Here is an 18,789-nt window from a genome sequence, read left to right on the forward strand (position 1 = left end):
TGAATCTGATCTCAGGTCAGAATGGGTTAAGCATAATATTTCTTTCACCTCCTTTGGGCATAGAACACCCTGAGCGAGCAGAGGAAAGCGAGGAGCCCTACATCATGGCCTACCTCCACTCCCATGAGCGACCCAATGAGTTCAATCATACAGACACTAAACGCATCACATTCAGCATGACCAGGGGGCTGGACCTGGACCACAGGAACTACACCTTCTTCCTGTCCCCAGAGTAAGTGACCTTCTTCATTACATTTCATCAGCGGTGCAACGAGACGAGGCACTTCTTTAGTGACTGCGGTTATGTCCAAACGTCTTTGGGGGTATTTGGAGAACTACTTGAAAGCGTGACCCTCTCAGAGGCCTTGTGGTTAGAGTGTCCGGCCTGAGATATTGCGAGGTTGGGGTTAATTTCCCCAGGCGGTTCATATACCAAAGAGAAAAGACCATCAAAATGGGACCCAATGCCTTCCTGCTTGGCACTCAGCACCAAGGGTTGTATTGGGGTTAAGTCCCTGTAACATACTAGCATCATGTCCAGAGGATGTACTTGTTCATAATGGCTGGGGCATGTACCAATACCATACTCACGCTACAGAAACGGGAAATAGGCCCATGGCTCAGGAACTAGGGATGTCCCGAACTCCCGATCACGTTTACTTGCTCCCGATACCGATACCAATCATTTGAAAATGACGTGATCGGCCCCAATTTCCGATCACGTGATCAGATCAGGAACCATTGATTGCCATTACCACTTGAAAGCTCCTACGGTATATGAACTGTGAGCTTATTAAACACAATGAATTCCTGACACTTCAACAAAGGGGATCATAAGCAATAACAAGAACTCAGGAGGGGAAAATTATGCTTAGTTTGTTTACATGCTATTGCTCAATGTTTTTCAGTGGGTGTCCTTGACTTGTTCAGCTAACTCTCCTCATATTGTCACACCAATAAGAACAAATCCTCTTGTTTTTGTTCATACTCAGGTCCTATGACACCACGCTGGATTACTTTGTCAACGTGACCGCTGCCTGCAGCCCTACTGGCTCTGTGACCTCGGGTGTTCGTTTGGAAGTAGGCGTGTTTGCTTCTTTGTGCCAGTATTTCAGTGAAGCTGAGAAGCAGTGGAGGACAGACGGCATGGTCCCCCTGGCCGAGACCAACGCCAGCAGGGCTGTGTGCCGGACCAGGCACCTCACAGTGTTCGCGGCAGGACTGTTTGTACCATCCAACGCTGTCAGCTTCATTGTGCCGGTCAGTATGTCACACTAATAGACATAAACTGTTGATAGATTTCACATATCATCATCGGTTGGAAACCTCATTATGTCCAAAACTGTTACTTTTCAGGATTCAATTCAAAAACAGCAAAAGTAGCAGATCTACAAGCTCAAAATAGATAGCGGGTGATGCTGGACCAAAATACCATTAAGGGATACTATACTCGTAATTTTCGGGCAGTGGCTGACTTGCGGGCCGCATCGCGGGTAACGGCGGCGACGGTTTCCTTTTTTAATCTAGATTAATCTCACTGCAATCCTGGAGTTAATCTAGATTAACCTAGATAAAAATGGTTTATTTGAACTCTGCCGAAGGCATTCAAAATATATGTGCGCTACCTAAATAAAGTCCTTGAGAACGGGTTTCTCAGGCCAGGTGGCCCATTATTTGGTTACAGTTCCTGTCGAGCATGTTTTTAGTCCAAAATTAAAAGGTATGATAAACATACATCCTTTTGATTTACAGTAATAGTAATATTCGTGCAAACAGACTGCCATGATGTAACTAGAAAAGTCGCCATTTTGAAATATTGTGGTTGCCGCAGTCGCTTATATAGGCCCCTCCCACAGATTTTGCTAGCCAATTACAACGTCACCAATCACCCCTGCGATCATGCGTAAGTAATTCGGAGGAGATTTATACCTCCTACTAACTTCGGACGACGATTACGGCCGAACGATACGCACCACCAAAATCCTCTTTTAATTGGAGTTTTACATCTGTATTCTGCTGGAAATGACAGTAATCCATCATTTTGTGCTGCCCTGTGAGCCATACTATCTGCAAGTGTTGTACATAATCTGGAAACCTTGTATGTCCCAAACTACTACTTTACTTATTACATTTTGTCAGAAGCTCTTGTTTATACTTTTTGTAATATTTCTAAAACCCATAGACAGAATGAATCACTTAATCTTTTGTGTAAGATGTATAAGCTCACAGTAGCCTAACGTGTCAGCATCACATCGTGGCACATTGTGAGCTTGTAGATTTGGTCTGTTTCTTCTACTTCTGTGCCTTGCTGTTGCACCACGAAGTAGGGCATTAATGGATGAAAAGGAAATACATTCAAGGTGGACATTATGGAGCTACTGTACAGGGTTTCTTCCTGACTGAATGATTGACTGTATTTACCTGTCTCCTTAGGAGCGCTCTGGTGCCCCGAGTCTGGTGGTGACGTTGGTGTGTGTGTTGGGTGTGCTCTGCTACCTTGTGGCGGCGGCCATCCTTCACAAGGTGGACCAGATGGAGTTGCGTCGGGCCGGCGTGGTTCCACTTTGTGGACGAGATGGACTCTTTAAGTATGAGATCCAGGTGAAGACTGGCTGGGGCAGAGCGGCAGGTGAGTCTGGCTACGTCGTAGCTGCTGCAAAAGCTACAAAAGGCTAAAGCTACAAATTGAACGACCGTGTGAGCAACAGATATACTGTACAAAGCGACAATTATTCTGTGATCGTTGCATCTTTGCATCTGCCTCGTGTCACCGCAACATTTGGCCCCCTTGTTGAATTCTTGGCGAGGTATTGCTGTGTGAGAGGACAAAATAAGGTTATTTTATCCTCATAATAATTGGTTTCAACCACTTAAATCCTATTATACCTTATTGAGGACGCTCAAAGGTAAAAATGTGTTTCATTACTCAGCCATCACTCTGTGGAATGCCCTGAAAATCCCTAAAATCCCAGCCCTGAAATCCCTAAGATTATTTTGCAAGATTTAAGAAAGACCTATAGCCACTTCACCCCTTTTGCAACCAGATCTTATTTTAATGATGTTTGGGAGACAAGAAACACTTTCCTGCGGTTTTTATGTGGGTAATATGTGTTTTTAGATATTTTAGTATCTGTCTGTCTGTCTGTCTGTCTGTCTGTCTGTCTGTCTGTCTGTCTGTCTGTCTGTCTGTCTGTCTGTCTGTCTGTCTGTCTGTCTGTCTGTCTGTCTGTCTGTCTGTCTGTCTGTCTGTCTGTCTGTCTGTCTGTCTGTCTATTTTTGACGAATGTTCACCCCCAGAGTATGAATGTTATAGTATGACTGTTTCTCATCCGTCTCCCTGTCCTCCCCAGGTACCACAGCCCATGTGGGGATCAGTTTGCATGGGCGGGAGAGCCGTACTGGACATCGCCATCTAGACAGCAGAGGAGCCTTCACGCGCAATGCGCTGGACATTTTCCACATTGCCACAGATTCCAGCCTGGGCAACATCTGGAAAATCAGAGTTTGGCATGACAATAAAGGTATGCACGCACGCACGCACGCACGCACGCACGCACGCACGCACGTACGCACACACGCACACACACACACACACACACACACACACACACACACACACACACACACACACACACACACACACACACACACACACACACACACACACACACACACACACACACACACACACACACACAGCCCATAGGTCAGGAACATAGCTTGTGTTTCTGTAGCATTAGGTGACGTGAAATACACCTAATGTAATGTAATGGACATGGCGCTAATATGTGTCAACTACAACTATGGATACAACCTAATTAACGTCCACCTTCAGGTCTGTCCCCAGCATGGCTGTTGCAGTATGTGCTGGTAAAGGATCTGCAGACAGGAAACAGCTACTACTTCCTGGTCAAGGAATGGCTGTCAGTGGACAATGAGAGGACAGACGGACGGGTGGACATCGAGGTGGAAGCCTCAGGTGGGAAACATCATTGTCTTCTCAGAATTGCCGTTCATTGGACAAATACATTGTCTTGTGCAAGATATTTGACATGGTGGGCACACGACTCATTAATCATAAAATTGGGATGGTAGCATTGGGATGTATCCTGCTCACAGTGACCAGCGTCAATGTGAGCAGGATACAGGGGAGAGCTCACTCTTATTCGTTTTTTTTTCAATAAAACAGTGGAATTCTTCAGAGAAGCAGACTTATTTCTGTAGCGGAGAGCCTGACTGACTCTGGCTCTGATCACAATATGGACGCTAGTATCAAATATGCATATAAATAATGGTCCAGCCCCTAACCCCTTGTTTCCTGTCACCTGCAGAAGAGGCGGAGCTTGTTCGGTTGCCCCACCTCCTGGTTTGTGAGCTGCAGAGGGCGGTTTGCGAGAGCCACCTGTGGCTGTCACTATGGGAACGTCCCACCCGCAGTCCCTTCACCCGGCTACAGAGGGCGACATGCTGTGCTGTGTTACTGCAGCTCTGTCTGTTGGCTAACACACTGTGGTACAGCACAGTGGCAGACAGGAGATTTAGGTACCAAAGTGTGCTTGTGCGTGCGTGTGTGCTTGTGCGTGCGAGAACACCACTGAGTACCGTTGATCCCAAGACCCAGACTATAATCAGTATTGTAATTTATGCCAAAGTGACTTGACAATGTGACATATTGTATTCTGATCGACTTATTCTCCTGTGTGGCAGCCCCAGGGCAGTGTCTGAGCTGGTATCATTAAACGGAGAGACTGTAGCAGCCGGTCTAGTAAGCTGTTTGATAGTCTATCCTCTGTACCTGCTCGTCTTCACACTGTTCAGGATGAGCCGCAGCAAGGTAACGCCAAAGGAAATACACCATACATTACAAATGTACCAACATTTGTTTTGTTGTGTGGCATACATAAAGTACATTGTCACAACCTATACCTATACGCACATAAGCTGACTCTGTATGCTTCTGTTTGGCTACGTGTGTGTGTGTGTGTGTGTGTGTGTGTGTGTGTGTGTGTGTGTGTGTGTGTGTGTGTGTGCGTGCGTGTGCGTGTGCGTGTGCGTGTCTGTGTCTGTGTGTCAGTGTGTGTCTGTGGAGCAGGTCACTACAGAGGTGGATCAAGAGTCTGTGGAAATCGATGACTTTTTGGACAACTCCATGGCAGGAAGTTCCTTCCTCTTCTTCAATGGAATCCCAGGCGAGGTACAGTGTAGTGCACTATAGACATGTGCATATGTTATTGCTTTAATTAATGTTACTAGACCTGTAAGTGCCCGTCGGCTACCGGCCTACTTGAGGACGATGCAACTTGGGAACCTAATAATACCCGTTGTCAACTTGTTATAGCTCCAGTGTCCCACTTGGAGATCTTTGTATCTGCCTGTATCTGAAGAGGGCAAAATGAAACTGTGAAAAGTGGTCTGGTTAAGTAGGCTAATAAATTGTCAGGTGTGGGGTTGCCATGGCAATCAATTGGCTGAGGCAGAGGCTGGAAATTGCACAGGTGAGGGGATTAGGCCCACTGGCAGAGCCTGACCAGAGTCTTTTGTGGTGGTTCTGGAGAACCGTGGGTCCGACCGACTCGAGGCCGGGCACTGCACTCCCTGTGGGGGTGTGGGACGCGTGTGTCGTTGGGGCAAACGGTTCTTGAGTTACGAGCATTACAACCGTACACACACACGCAGACACAGACGTGGCGCATTTATAGTTAGATATTGATTAAAAAAAAGTTCTCCTTTAACCTTTTTGCTTAAATATGTAGAACACATATCTCCAAAGCGTTTGAGTTTTACAACAAAAACCTGGTTCTTAGTACTCAGCGAAGTTGAACACAGGGCAGAAGTGAGAACATTCCTCTGCATACATTACGTTCTCCCAAAATGCCTCACTGTCAGATTGACAACACAAAAAAGGGATTAATTTGTGATGTCTTCTACCGTGATTGGGTTGGGCTGTCTGGTCTGTTTAACAACAGCATTGAGCAGTTTGAACAGGCAAGGTAATAATTTCAAAGTTTCAGTCCCTTATGAACTCATTATAACTTTTCTCTCCTTTCTTTCCATTGTTCTCTTCCTATATCTCTCTCCCTACTGCTTTCATCAGACCAACTCAGAGGAGACCAACGTGGATATGTCAACTCCATCCACCAAAAGGTGAGCCTAAGGCGGGTAAAGGAAAATTACTCTTTGGTGGACACAGCTTCTATAGTTACTTCTTTGATCATCCAAAATAGTCTCCCCACTGATTTACATTGCATTTTAATACAGGTATTGAAGTCATTCTTTTAGCACACAAACGAATAGAAACAAAGCAGAGTCTGCCAGTGTATAACATTTCACCTGAACACAATAACAAACATGGTGATAATTGACTTTATACAATGTCAGAATTTGCTTTGTGTGCATTTGGTGCCAACAGTCTGACTTTGTAATGTTACAGTACCTGTAGGTACTGTAACATTACGTGGGCATGGTGGGCAACATATATGGAACTCGATGTTAATTCAGTGAACATTAATTACGTAGTGTTTAATAACGAGGTCAGCAGTCAGCAGCTGCAGCGCACATGATCCATGAAACCCGATGTTTAAAAAATGTTCCCTCACAGTCTATCCCATCCTCGTATCAACATATTAAACATAGCAAAGTTAAACAAAGTTGGATAGCTGATGCGGACCCAAACATATGTGTTTAGTTTTGCCGTTTTCATAATTAAATGTTATGATGAAAGGTTCCATCGTGTATCAGTTTGTGCGCATCGCCACTGTGGAATGAAATCAACTGAGCTCCGCTCAGCTGAGGTCCATTTGCGCAATTGCACTGCGGGAGGGGTAAAGAAAAGGGATGGGATTGGATCATTTCTTCGGGCATTTCACTCATTAATGTGGGTCCAAAAATACGGTAATGACTCGTCGATACTCGTTGGGTCATTGAGCTCAAGTCCGAGTCGAGTCTGGAGTCTTTGGAGGTCGAGTCCGAGTCGAGTCTAGAGTCCCATTTGTGGCGAGTCCATATACAGTAGCGCCTCGTGACATTACGCCTCCATTTCCATATATGGAGCTGACCTGTTCTGTGATCCCTCCACCACCCGTCCTTTCCTCTTCGATGTCTCCCTTTGCAGCGTTGAGAGTTGGGACACGGCCGAGCCGGAGGACAGCGAGGATAGGGATTGGCCGGAGCTGCTGAGTGACATGTCTGGCATGGTGGGAGGCACGGAGCTGGGCGCCGCCGGTCTGCCCAGGCTGAAGAGAGGTCAGGGGAGCAGGCACCTCGGCGTCGACATGACCCTTAACCCCGACGACGAGGACGGCACCGGTCAGCGCAAGAAATATTTCACCTCTTCAGGTGAAATATAGTGACTGCGTCGAAATATAGATTTTAATTTTAAAGTATATCGAAATGCAAAATGGCAAATATCGTATCGTTTGACTTTGTATCGGATCGCTTTGAAATGGAGATAATCGGTATCGAATCGTTTTGCAATGTGAATAATCAATTTGATCAATGCTAAGTGTGTGTGCATTGTATTTAGCCATTTTAAGAATAGAAGAAAAAAGAAAAAGATGGGTTTAATTGCTTTTCCATTCCATATAGCTACAATTGGTCTATTGATAAATGTGTGTATTCTCTGTGTTCATGTCAAGGCGTGGGTTTGTCCATATGTATGTGTTCGAATACAATGTCCAGATATTTGCCAGAGAATCACTGTGTTTACTCATTTATATCATATCGCTGTTAAAATGTATCGTTACACCCCTACTATTTACCAAGACTATGCTCTTAAATCTTAGTGGTCGCTGTGCAGAATAGCACATACAAATTATCTTTGCAGTGATTAACAGAACTGCATACAGTGTCCACGACAACAGGTACCGCACAGTTTAGGATAATAGTAAGACCAATTAGTGATGGTTCATTCCTAATTATACAACAGGTCGCTTCGAGGAAGCAATTGGATTGGTTGAAATTCCCATCTAGCCGTGCTTAAACGAGAATGATGGAAACCTTAATCAAAACATTAAAATCAGCTGTGCAGAGTCTCGCTGCTCTCGCAGATCAGAGCCGGATGGTGGCTATAGCAGTCTGCTCGTTCCTGCAGCAACGCAGGCATCCATTAATGACGGTAAAGCACACCATCCCGTGTAATATTGCTGTGGGCTGTGAGGATATTGCAACTGGACCGCCAAGTAATTGGCAAACACTAAGATTTTATTGATAATTGTTTCTTTAAAACCTTGAGAAATTAGTTTTCATTGTAATACCTATAAAGAGGAACTTAACCCATTCTGAACGGGAACCCATTTTGGTGTTAGCATCATGTTATGCTTTAACTATTGAAAAATAGCAGATCTACAAGCTCATATCGCGCCACCGAGTGGCGCGATACGAGCTTGTAGGTCTGCTATTTTTTTTTAAATCGAAGAACGACTGACATTTTTTTAATCTGATCTCAGGTCAGAATGGGTTAATCAGACCAGCTTGTGTCCAGTGGAAAACCTCGTATGAATCTGATCTCAGGTCAGAATGGGTTAAAGTCCACTACGTTCCATGAATCCGCTCCATTAATCCAAGCCAGAACACAATGGATTGATTGATCAGTAAAGTAAACATGATCTGAGGTTGAGGAGCCACTGTCCAGTGTCCATGCCTGTGCTCAGTTACTCATTACTTGTACTCCCACGTGCACACACAGATGAGGACCTGATCAAGCATATCCTGGCCGACGGGCAGAACTTCTTCCCACAGCCAGATGAGAGTGAGATGGCCGACCTGTAAGTTTTGATCTTCTAAATACAATTCCTCCCCTGAAACTCTGGTACTGTGTGAGACAAAGCTTTTTTTTCCTGTTCTCTCAGATCCAGCATCTTTGGAGATAAAACCGAAGTCATTCTCCTTCAGAAGCTAAACGAGCCTCTACCTCCAGGATGTGTGAGAAGAGACCCACCAAAAACTGCTTTTACATCCAACACAGGTGTGTATACTGTATGTGTGTCAGCAATAAGGTTAGGAAAGAGTATTACATGTGTGATTAGCATGACTACAGCACTAATTTTGAAAGTTTCTACCAATTTTTTACATCGTATATTATATATATGTTTGAAATAAAATATAAATCTTCTTTCATTTCATACTCATGTCCTTACCTTACCGCGTTGCCTTGTTCTTTCCTTCAGTTGTGACGGACATCTGTCGTCCAAGGCGGTTCCCTCCCTGGTGTGAAACCGCCGCCCTATGGGGAAGCTGGACAGCGATTGTTCTGGCCAATGGCATATCGGTGTGGGCGGGCCGTGGGTTCAGTCAGGGCGTGGCCATGATGTGGCTCATTTCCTGTTTCGCCAGCTTCCTGTGCTCCTGCTTGCTTCTGGAACCTATCAAGGTACCCCGCTCCTCTCCCCATTTTATTTATTGCACAAACAGTTCCCACAAACAAGTAAGCAGACAGAAACGCACCCAAGACAAACAGTAAAGTACAGTAAATTGAAGTAAGTGCAGTGTGCTTACTGCTTTGATGCATTAAAACCGGGACAGCATATGAATTAATTTGTATTTTTTTTTTTTTTTTTACATTTTAATTGTTTTTATTTTTCAGATGGGGGGGGTCCGTGGCCAAATACACATATATTAATTTGATGGATTGGGAACTGACTGCTGTCTCCCTAACAGGTGCTGTGTGAGGCAGTGTACTATGCGGTGTGGGTGCGCCGGCTGCGACCAGAGGACCAGGACGTGCTGGTGGAGTTTCCCCGGGTGGAGAGGGTGGTGCAGCGGGTCACCAGGGTCCGGCCGCCCCAAGGCTTCGCTCTGTCCCAGGCCCGGCAACAGGCCCGGAAGGTCCACATGCTGCATACCATGCTCAAGGTGAGTGAATGAGACAGCATGTGCCATGAAGCATCGTATAATGCTGTATAAACATCCAATATATATATATACATGAGATTAACCCATTCTGACCTGAGATCAGATTCATACGAGGTTTCCGCCGGACACACACTGGTCTGATGAACCCATTCTGACCTGAGAAATGTCAGTCGCTCTTCGATTTTTCAAAAATAGCAGACCTACAAGCTCGTATCGCGCCACTCGGTGGCGCGATATGAGCTTGTAGATCTGCTATTTTTAAATAGCTAAAGCATAACATGATGCTGACACCAAAATGGGTGCCCGGTCAGAATGGGTTAAAAAATTAAAGGGGGGCGCCTCTAGTGATGATGCATTTGACATCACAGCAAGCAGGGCAGTAGGGATTGTGCAAGAATGTATTCATACATTTCATGAATTCACAGAAGTATGACATGTACAGAAAATAAGACAGTTGGCATGGATGTAATGTATAGTAGTGCATTGTAGAGAAGAAAAAGAAGAAGAAGAAAAAACATTTTCAAATAAAATAGCAGATCTAGAGACAGGGAAAAAACATAGGAGGCACCATAGAAGACAGAGAAGAACATAGAAAGCAACATAAGACGGAACCACCGCAGGATTAAGGCACCAGAGATGACAGGGAAGCGCCATAGGAGGTGTGGATTTTATACCGTACAGGAGAGGAAATGTGAGACGGCGGACAGCAGACGAGATGATGTTCCTTGATGATTTATTTCAGAGTACACAGCAGCATACAGCATACAGCATAGGCTCACACAGGAGCGAGCTGGCCACAGGTATAGTGACGACCAGCCCCGAGTGAACAAGTTACATTCAAATTCATCTTGGTTATCAAGGGTTACAATACGCATTGGCCTTGTGGCCACTCCCTGGAAGGTAGCATTTGGATCACTTTAGCCCTTTGATCCACTGTTTATCTTCTAGCTTGTAAAATCCTTAGGTGTGACCATAGAGTATTAAAAGGATAGAGACTAAACTGGCGCGAAGCTCCGCCCCCTCCGCTATTCATGTCAGTGGAAGTTGCTCAGTGGTGTTTTGAAGCACCCGGAAGGCTGCCGGAAGTACCGTCTATTTCCGCATTTTTTCGCTGATTCAGCATTTGGGCACCAAATTTTGGTGCCCAAATGCGGAAGTGCAGCTGGGCTTTAACATTGAGCGCTCGGTTGCACGGGGTTTCCTCGTCAAGAATCCACGGGTCCGCCTGCAGTCCTTCCGCTTACCACTAGGGCCCAGCGCTTCAACATTGGAGTGCCTAGCTGGCCCCTTGGGTGTGACCCAGGATCTGAACTCAGACAAAAGGCCACAAACATATAAACAGGCCAACGACACCCTAACTTTGAATAACAAAGGCTTGCCTTGGAGCAGCCTTGGATAATTAAGCCAGTTCCTACTGAATACAACAGTTTGAGTACATTTTGTACAAGAACATGATATATTGCATAGAATTATGGATTCCCAGAAACCACAGAGGCATTATGGTATGTGTTACTAAACTATGCTGCATGTGCCACATGGACATATTTTAGTGAGAAAGAAATAGGTGAAGAAAGATTGCTCATAAATTATGTTAGATAACACAAGAAATATCAGTATTTGCCTCGCTATAATAATGCTTCTCATAATTCCTAAATGCCTATATACAGTACACCAGGGGTCCTCAACTAGAAATGCTGAAGGTGCACAAATAATTTTTGAATAAGACCATGGTCCAGTCTCATGCACACGCAAATACAATTGCGGGCCACGTGGGCCCCACGGGGTGGCGCTGCCCCCCTCGCCCCCCCACCCCTAGAAACAGCTATGCCTGTTTAGTACAGTCAAACCAAGCTTATACAAACCGGGTCCCATTCCAACCAACCAATACTGGGGTGGCAGAGTTGACAAATATTCATTATTCAAAAAAAAATCCAATTTTGTTCATTCAACTGAATGTGTGAATGTGTCACTGCTAGTGAGCCAGTCAGCGCAACATTGGCATCATGACATTACTCGGCATTGAGCGAATACAATGGATAATTCAACTTCTATTAGACACCCTAGCCCCCTTCCTCTTTGTCATAGTCCTGGACAATGACAAAAAAGTCGCTGTGACTTTTATTCTTCTCTTTATTCTTTTTTTTTTTTGGCCTTCCGCCTGTTAAGGACCACTGCAGTACACCCATCCCAGCACTAGTATGCGTATGTGTGTGTATGCATACATACCAGCAGTGTTATCCCTGAACGTGTTCAAAAAACGTTCACGAACACGTTCATATTTTGGGTGAACGTGAACTGAACGTACTGTATTTCTGCTTGATGAACGTCATTGTGAACGCGTTCATTTCTGGCATGTGTGAACGTCACTTTCTCACGGTCAACTTCGTTCAAGAGTGAGTGTTTCCATAGAGCCTTTCAGGCGAAATCCCCAGTGCTAAAACACACCCTAAACAGTCCTTAATATCTAGCGGAAAACCCACCAATAATTCCTTATCCGACACAAATTAACAAATCTTTCTCAGCTGTACAATTTCACTGGAACGCACAGCACGCAACTGCATGATGATCCAGTCATGCAGGCAGACAGCAGACACAAAACATCCCGACTCCCGACCCAAACACTGAGGAAACTTGTTGTTGTTTGATTAAACATAATGTGCCTCGAAGCGCAGTGATGCCTGATTTATTCTTCGTCGTACTTGTTCCGTGCTGAAATTTGCTGATCAGCTGAGATTGTTCTTTTGTTGCGTTTTCACGTGTTTGTCTTTGATTCTCATCTGCAGAACTTCCTGATGTATATGTTCTTCCTGCTGGTGGTTCTGCTCCTCAACTACTCTGACACGGCCAAAGACACACACAGCCTGAGGCTGCGCACACACCTGGAGCGCAGTCTGCACACACTTGAATACAGCCGCATCAGCAGGTACTGTACTGAATTTATACCTTTGTAACACATACTGTACAGTACACACACATGTACACAGAACCCCTTCAATCCAAATAATAATAATAATAATAATAATAATAATAATAATAGATCCAATGAATTGGTAAGAGCTAATATAGTAAGGCCAAGATCCTGCTCTCATCCATTGATGGCCTTCCTTAACGCGTAGTCCAGGACTATGACAAAGAGGAAGGGTGTCTAATAGAATCTTAATAATAGAATCTTCATGTGGTGCTGGAAACCTTGAAAACTACAATTGCATGCAATTTCTCACCCGGGTAATGGCTTCGGGACCGGAGATTGTTTTTTTTTCTTGTTAGAAATTAAACTAAAGGAGTTTTCACACATCCAATCTGAACCCTCCCATCATTTTCAAACATGTTTGATTTATATGCACATGACACACACACTATGGAACAGTGCAGCGGCCACACACACACACACACACACACACACACACACACACGCACAGCCCCAAGAATACGCTATAATGTCCCCAAGTTTAGATTAGAGAATCTATCCCCTTAAATGTATAACTTGCCTGGTATTGCCAGATAACATTATGCGATGTAGCCTACAAGACCAGATGAGACACGCGTTGTCAGCCTCGAGCTCTGACACAATGTACCGGGCGGTAAGACGCACACTTCTTTTTCCATGGATTCCTTGACCTATCCGATTAAAACACCACAGGCAGAATTTTGATAGTGCGTATCGTTCCGAAGTTAGTGGGAGGGGCCTATTTTACAAAACATGCCACAAATCATGAACCAAACGTCCAATCTACCCCACATTTGAATCAGATTTCACGGATGGTTCAATCAACCAAGAGCTAAAAGTAATTCCATTTTCATCCATAGGGGGCGCCGCAAATGCATATATATATATAACCATTTGTTGCAAAAACATGATTTTTGGGGGATAAATCCCCTCGGAATTACTTACACATGATCACAGGGGTGACTTGATATTGTAATTGGCTAGTAAAATTAGTGGGAGGGACCTATGTAAGCGATTGGGGCAACCACACTTTTCTAGTATGTTCTAGTATGTTTTGTAATTATCAAAATCTACAAAGTAACTACTCTGTCATCGCTCTGTCCGATCTAGTCACTCCAGTTCTATGGTCGCTCAGGCGGAGGTCATGTAACTTGATGGAGAACACCAGTGACCAGATTGTTCCTTTTTAAAAACAGATTCTTCATCTTGATAATCTAATTGGTTTCAGAAGCATAAAGGAAGCGATTATGCCATTAGTGTCTCTTTGCCAATGAACGAAATACAACTAGTACCCTCAAACTGGCCCCGTACGATCACGCCGGTCACCGTGTCCAATTTCCTTGAGTACTCTTTTGAATACTTACAGGGTTTTTTTGGAGCATGCACTTCTATAACAATCTAGTCACTCCAGTTCTATGGTCGCTCAGGTGGAGGTTATGTAACACCAGATTGATTTAAAAAACGGAAGGGAATATGTCATTAGTGTCTCTTTGCCAATGAACAAATAGTACCCTCGAACTGGCCCCATACAATCACGCAGGTCACCCTGTCCAATTTCCTGTTTTTAATTGGAATTTACTTGAGTACTCTTTTGAATACTTACAGTTTTTTTTTAGCATGCCCTTCTCTCCCCTCTCCCCCTGCACCCCTCTCTCTCTCTCTCTCTCTCTCTCTCTCTCTCTCTCTCTCTCTCTGTAATTAACAGGCAACAGTGCAATACTATCTCTCTCTCTCTGTTTCTGGCACAGCAGCGCCACTTTTGCCCCTACTGGTACTCTAAATGGACATAGTCACATAGGGACATAGGGACATTGCTGTTCCTTGGAGTGGTTGCACCACTCAAAAACATTGCATGGATGCACCTGGGACGTAGGCCTGGGAAAGACCAAGGCCACACAATCTGTTGGAACTACTCCAGAACTACTCTGCCAGGGCTGGGGAGGTACGCTTCTGGCGCATGGAAGGACTAGGCTCTGTGGGTTGACTCCTGTCCGGGCCCCTCCTACGTCTCACCAGGTCCACTCCTGCTCTCACCAGGCCCAGGACCTGTGCGTTACACCAGAGTCCCAGCACCAGACACTTCATTCAGGAGTGGTGGATTCCTAAGCCTCAATGGTTCCGCCTGAGCAGCAAGGTGGTTCTGCAGGCTCCGCTTGCGACTTGAGTGGCCCTCCTAAAGGCCTCACCGAGGCCTCACGGAGGACACAGGCTGGGGCGCTAACCCATAGGGTCTACACTTTTCTAGTTGTTAGTTACTGTACTGTACTGTGCTCTGTACTGTATTGTAGTGTACTGTGCTCTGTAGTCTGTACTGTACTTTTTTTAAAGTCTTGTTCCAGGGTCCCTGGAACAACCAGACCCCCAGGACACAGGGACACACATACGGACACACCTAGCTCCGTAATGGAGCGAAGGCACCGCTCAAAAATCACTGGAAGACACAAGGAGCCAGTGTAGTCTAGTTTAGACTGAAGTGATGTGTTCTCTCTATTTTGTTTTTGTTAGCAGTCTAGCAGCAAAGGTTTCTAATTAATCTTTACCCTTCAGGGAAGTCAGACAGCCAGCAGGCATAGACCCAGACAGCAAATAGTTCAAGCAGCAAATGGTCAGATTGACACTAAGCATGGGTTACCATGCCGATAGACGGTGACACAAGAAATAATTATATTTTTCATAGTCTGGAGTCTGTGCCTTGTGCCGAAGCTCCATTCCTGAGCCAATCATTTGGAGAGAAAAATCTCCTTTAGGTGAAAGACCTATCCTCATTAGTCATAGCCTGTGTTAGTCAGTTTTCCCATGAAGATGCATGATTATTGAATGGTCCGATATCTTACTGTACAATGTAGGCATTGTGCATTCAACCTACACAGACACAAACAACACCCTTGGATAATAACCAATGAACACACTCCTCTCTCCCACAGTCGAGACGATGTTCTATCATGGCTGAATAACTCCTTGTTGCCTCGCCTGATGAATGACTCAGCCCTTTTGAAAGAGACAGGAAGCACTTTACTGGGCACACTCAGACTTCGACAAGTCAGAGGCACACATGGTGAGATTGATTGATTAATAGATCTTATACACATTGGCTGTGAATAGCTCTCAGTCTGAATGTTCTGAATTCAGACGTTTACACTTTTGAATTTCCTCCTTTTGTGAGGCATACAAACTACCAAAACTCTCAATTACTGACAAGTGACAACTGTTAGTGCTCAGAGTTTCTCACTACAGTATTACTGTATGTCATATGGCCCTTGCTTCCTTGTCTTATCCTACTGAATATCCCATTTCTTTGCAGGCCCTGTTGGTGTTGACATGCTCTGTGACAATCCAGCAAAATGTACTTGGGGAAAGGGCTGGGCCGAGGTTCAAACTAAAAACACCCAAGATCCCATTCTGTCCAGCGCAGCTGACGATAATGGGTAAGGAAAGCAAAACAATGCTTTTAACTCTGCACTCTTTAAATAACTTCTCTTAGTCATATCGTCTCATTTAAAAACTGTTATTCACTGTCATTAACTTGTTCCTACCTGGCGTCCTTATTGTGGGCATGTCATTAACCCATTCTGACCTGAGATCAGATTCATAACGAGGTTTCCGCTGGACACACACTGGTCTGATCAACCCATTCTGACCTGAGATCAGATTCTAAAAATGTCAGTCGCTCTTCGATTTTTCAAAAAATAGCAGACCTACAAGCTCGTATCGCGCCACTCGGTGGCGCGATATGAGCTTGTAGATCTGCTATTTTTCAATAGCTAAAGCATAACATGATGCTGACACCAAAATGGGTGCCCGTTCAGAATGGGTTAATTTGTCAGTCTCACAGTTTGAGAAGCACTGTGCTATTCAACAACAACTCATGTTATTCTACGTATTTACATGTCTCTCTACCTCCTCAGGGCATGGCGCTGGGGCCAGGCGAGGGTGTATGGGAGTGGAGGCCAAGTCCTGCAGCTGAACAGGAGTCTGGAGCAGGCGGCAGCCTCCATACAACACATGCAGCAGTTCCACTGGCTAGACCACAGGTAGGGAGAGTACAAAGTGCAAACAACAGGACTTGAACCCATTAAAACCGGAAAAGCATCTGTATCATTTTAGATTTTTGTGTTGGCTATTCACAATAGCAGATATACAAGCTCACAGCTTGTGTTGTTGGTCAAAACAAGCTTTTAAAACAGCTTTTGTGCTAAAGACGTCTTCACACGTCCTCTCAATAACGAGTGCTAAGGATGTGTGGAGACATCTTTAGGTCCTTTTTAATGATATAAAACGGGATCGCTGTAATCCATTTTTTGACAGAGCAGTTGCTAGGCAAAGCCTTGTGCAGCATGCGCAATGTTTCGCGCATGCGTGCAGCCGTTCACTTGTTTACGGGCTGACAAAGCTGTCTATTATCTGCTCTGAATCTACGTCGCTGTCCATGGTTTTGATCAGAAAGAAATGTTCTGTCCTAATTTCTGACTTATCCAAGCATCTCGTTTTGAATATAAATGCTTCTATAGGGAGATGAGACTTGACAACGCGAGGTAGTAATGGAAGACCCCCAAAAATCCTTCCGGTTTTGGGGGGAAATGGAAGGCGGGGCTTTTCAGAATAAAATCTGCCTCATCTGCCAATTTGCACTCTAGCGCCTTTATTCTGAAAACTTCCCCAGCAAAACAAGCTTTTAAACACAAGGCATGTGATGAACCAGGGATATGGGCCATGCTAAGCAAGCAGAACTTTAAATATTGATCAAAGTCCCAAACTTATGCTGCTTATGCACAGCAAGTAACTAACGCCAGGAGGACTAAAGTGCATTGTTGTTTCTGTGACTATAAAATATAAGAGTCTATTGTGTGTGTGTGTGTGTGTGTGTGTGTGTGTGTGTGTGTGTGTGTGTGTGTGTGTGTGTGTGTGTGTGTGTGTGTGTGTGTGTGTGTGTGTGTGTGTGTGTGTGTGTGTGTGTGTGTGCATGTGTGCGTGCGTAGGACGCAAGCTGTGTTTGTGGAGTTCTCTCTCTACAACATCAACACAGACATGCTGGCTGTCGTTTCCTTCCTGTTTGAGTTCCCCGTTTCTGAGCGCGCTCAGTCCAGTGTTGAACTCCTGGCCGTCCACCTTTGGCCAATCACAGGCCTGGACCTGCAGCTCCTGCTCACGGTAACCCCTGTAGTAGTGTTTCTCAACGGGGGTGGTCGGGATATGTGTGTGTGTGTGTGTGTGTGTGTGTGTGTGTGGCCCACACACACTCTGGGCTCCATTTTTGTCTCATCTTTCTAAAGCCACTATTTGGGGATTTAGGAGTGGGGAAAGGGTGTTCCCCCACTAAAGTTGGTATTTTGGTTACCTGTCTAAATCCCTTAAATATCTCACAACGGGTAAGGGCTAGTAAACACAATGGACACAAGGAAGGCACTCACTTCTGCTGATTATAGGAAAATTACAAAGAGAATAAGGAGAGATGACGCATGCCTTACTCCAAGGACATCTCCATGCAGGCGTGCAGCCTGAGTCGCTCTACCAAACTAATTTGACACGGCTTACGGGTGTTACTTTCTCCAAATTGGAGCCCTATACTGTATATATATCTCTCTCTCTCTCTCTCATCCTGTCATTATCACATCCGTATCATGTCATTATGATGTCAGTTGCATTTCAGTTCAAACATACACATCCACGTCAAAGATGTATCCTAGTGGGTAATGTATGTTTTGTATAGTGAAGTAAAAGTTCAATATTCAGTTCAATCTAACAGATTTACAGTAATGGAGTAGAAGTAAAATGGTTGAAAATTGAAAATACTCTAGTCAAGTAAAAATACCTCAAAATCGTACTTAAAGGAGAATTCCATACTAAAAGGCTTTCTTACCTTTATTTGTAGTTGTTACAAAGAAAGGTCACAACTAAAGAGGTCCAGGTGTTATTATAATAATATATATATATATATATTTTTGTATATATCCTCTCTTCATAATGTAAATAATACCATAGCCCCATTCAATTCC

The 18,789-nt window shown here is 44.6% G+C and overlaps 1 protein-coding gene across 1 annotated transcript in view; it reads left to right on the forward strand.

Annotated features, from left to right (window-relative positions):
* The window catches only part of pkd1a (polycystic kidney disease 1a), a 114,782-nt gene that overhangs the window by 52,782 nt on the left and 43,211 nt on the right, over positions 1 to 18,789 (forward strand). Inside the window, exons 31-49 of the mRNA XM_083766251.1 lie at positions 64 to 232; positions 993 to 1,260; positions 2,434 to 2,629; positions 3,351 to 3,521; positions 3,836 to 3,979; positions 4,332 to 4,542; positions 4,708 to 4,834; positions 5,075 to 5,194; positions 6,095 to 6,144; positions 7,112 to 7,335; positions 8,684 to 8,762; positions 8,847 to 8,962; positions 9,165 to 9,367; positions 9,655 to 9,849; positions 12,633 to 12,772; positions 15,721 to 15,851; positions 16,098 to 16,221; positions 16,702 to 16,827; positions 17,773 to 17,944. Of these exons, the coding sequence (XP_083622377.1) occupies positions 64 to 232; positions 993 to 1,260; positions 2,434 to 2,629; positions 3,351 to 3,521; positions 3,836 to 3,979; positions 4,332 to 4,542; positions 4,708 to 4,834; positions 5,075 to 5,194; positions 6,095 to 6,144; positions 7,112 to 7,335; positions 8,684 to 8,762; positions 8,847 to 8,962; positions 9,165 to 9,367; positions 9,655 to 9,849; positions 12,633 to 12,772; positions 15,721 to 15,851; positions 16,098 to 16,221; positions 16,702 to 16,827; positions 17,773 to 17,944 (2,966 nt within the window). The remainder of the gene's footprint in view (positions 1 to 63; positions 233 to 992; positions 1,261 to 2,433; positions 2,630 to 3,350; positions 3,522 to 3,835; positions 3,980 to 4,331; positions 4,543 to 4,707; positions 4,835 to 5,074; positions 5,195 to 6,094; positions 6,145 to 7,111; positions 7,336 to 8,683; positions 8,763 to 8,846; positions 8,963 to 9,164; positions 9,368 to 9,654; positions 9,850 to 12,632; positions 12,773 to 15,720; positions 15,852 to 16,097; positions 16,222 to 16,701; positions 16,828 to 17,772; positions 17,945 to 18,789) is intronic.

This window comes from Protomyctophum parallelum (genome assembly GCF_964188405.1).
Source record: "Protomyctophum parallelum genome assembly, chromosome: 5".
NCBI classification, from domain to species: domain Eukaryota; kingdom Metazoa; phylum Chordata; class Actinopteri; order Myctophiformes; family Myctophidae; genus Protomyctophum; species Protomyctophum parallelum.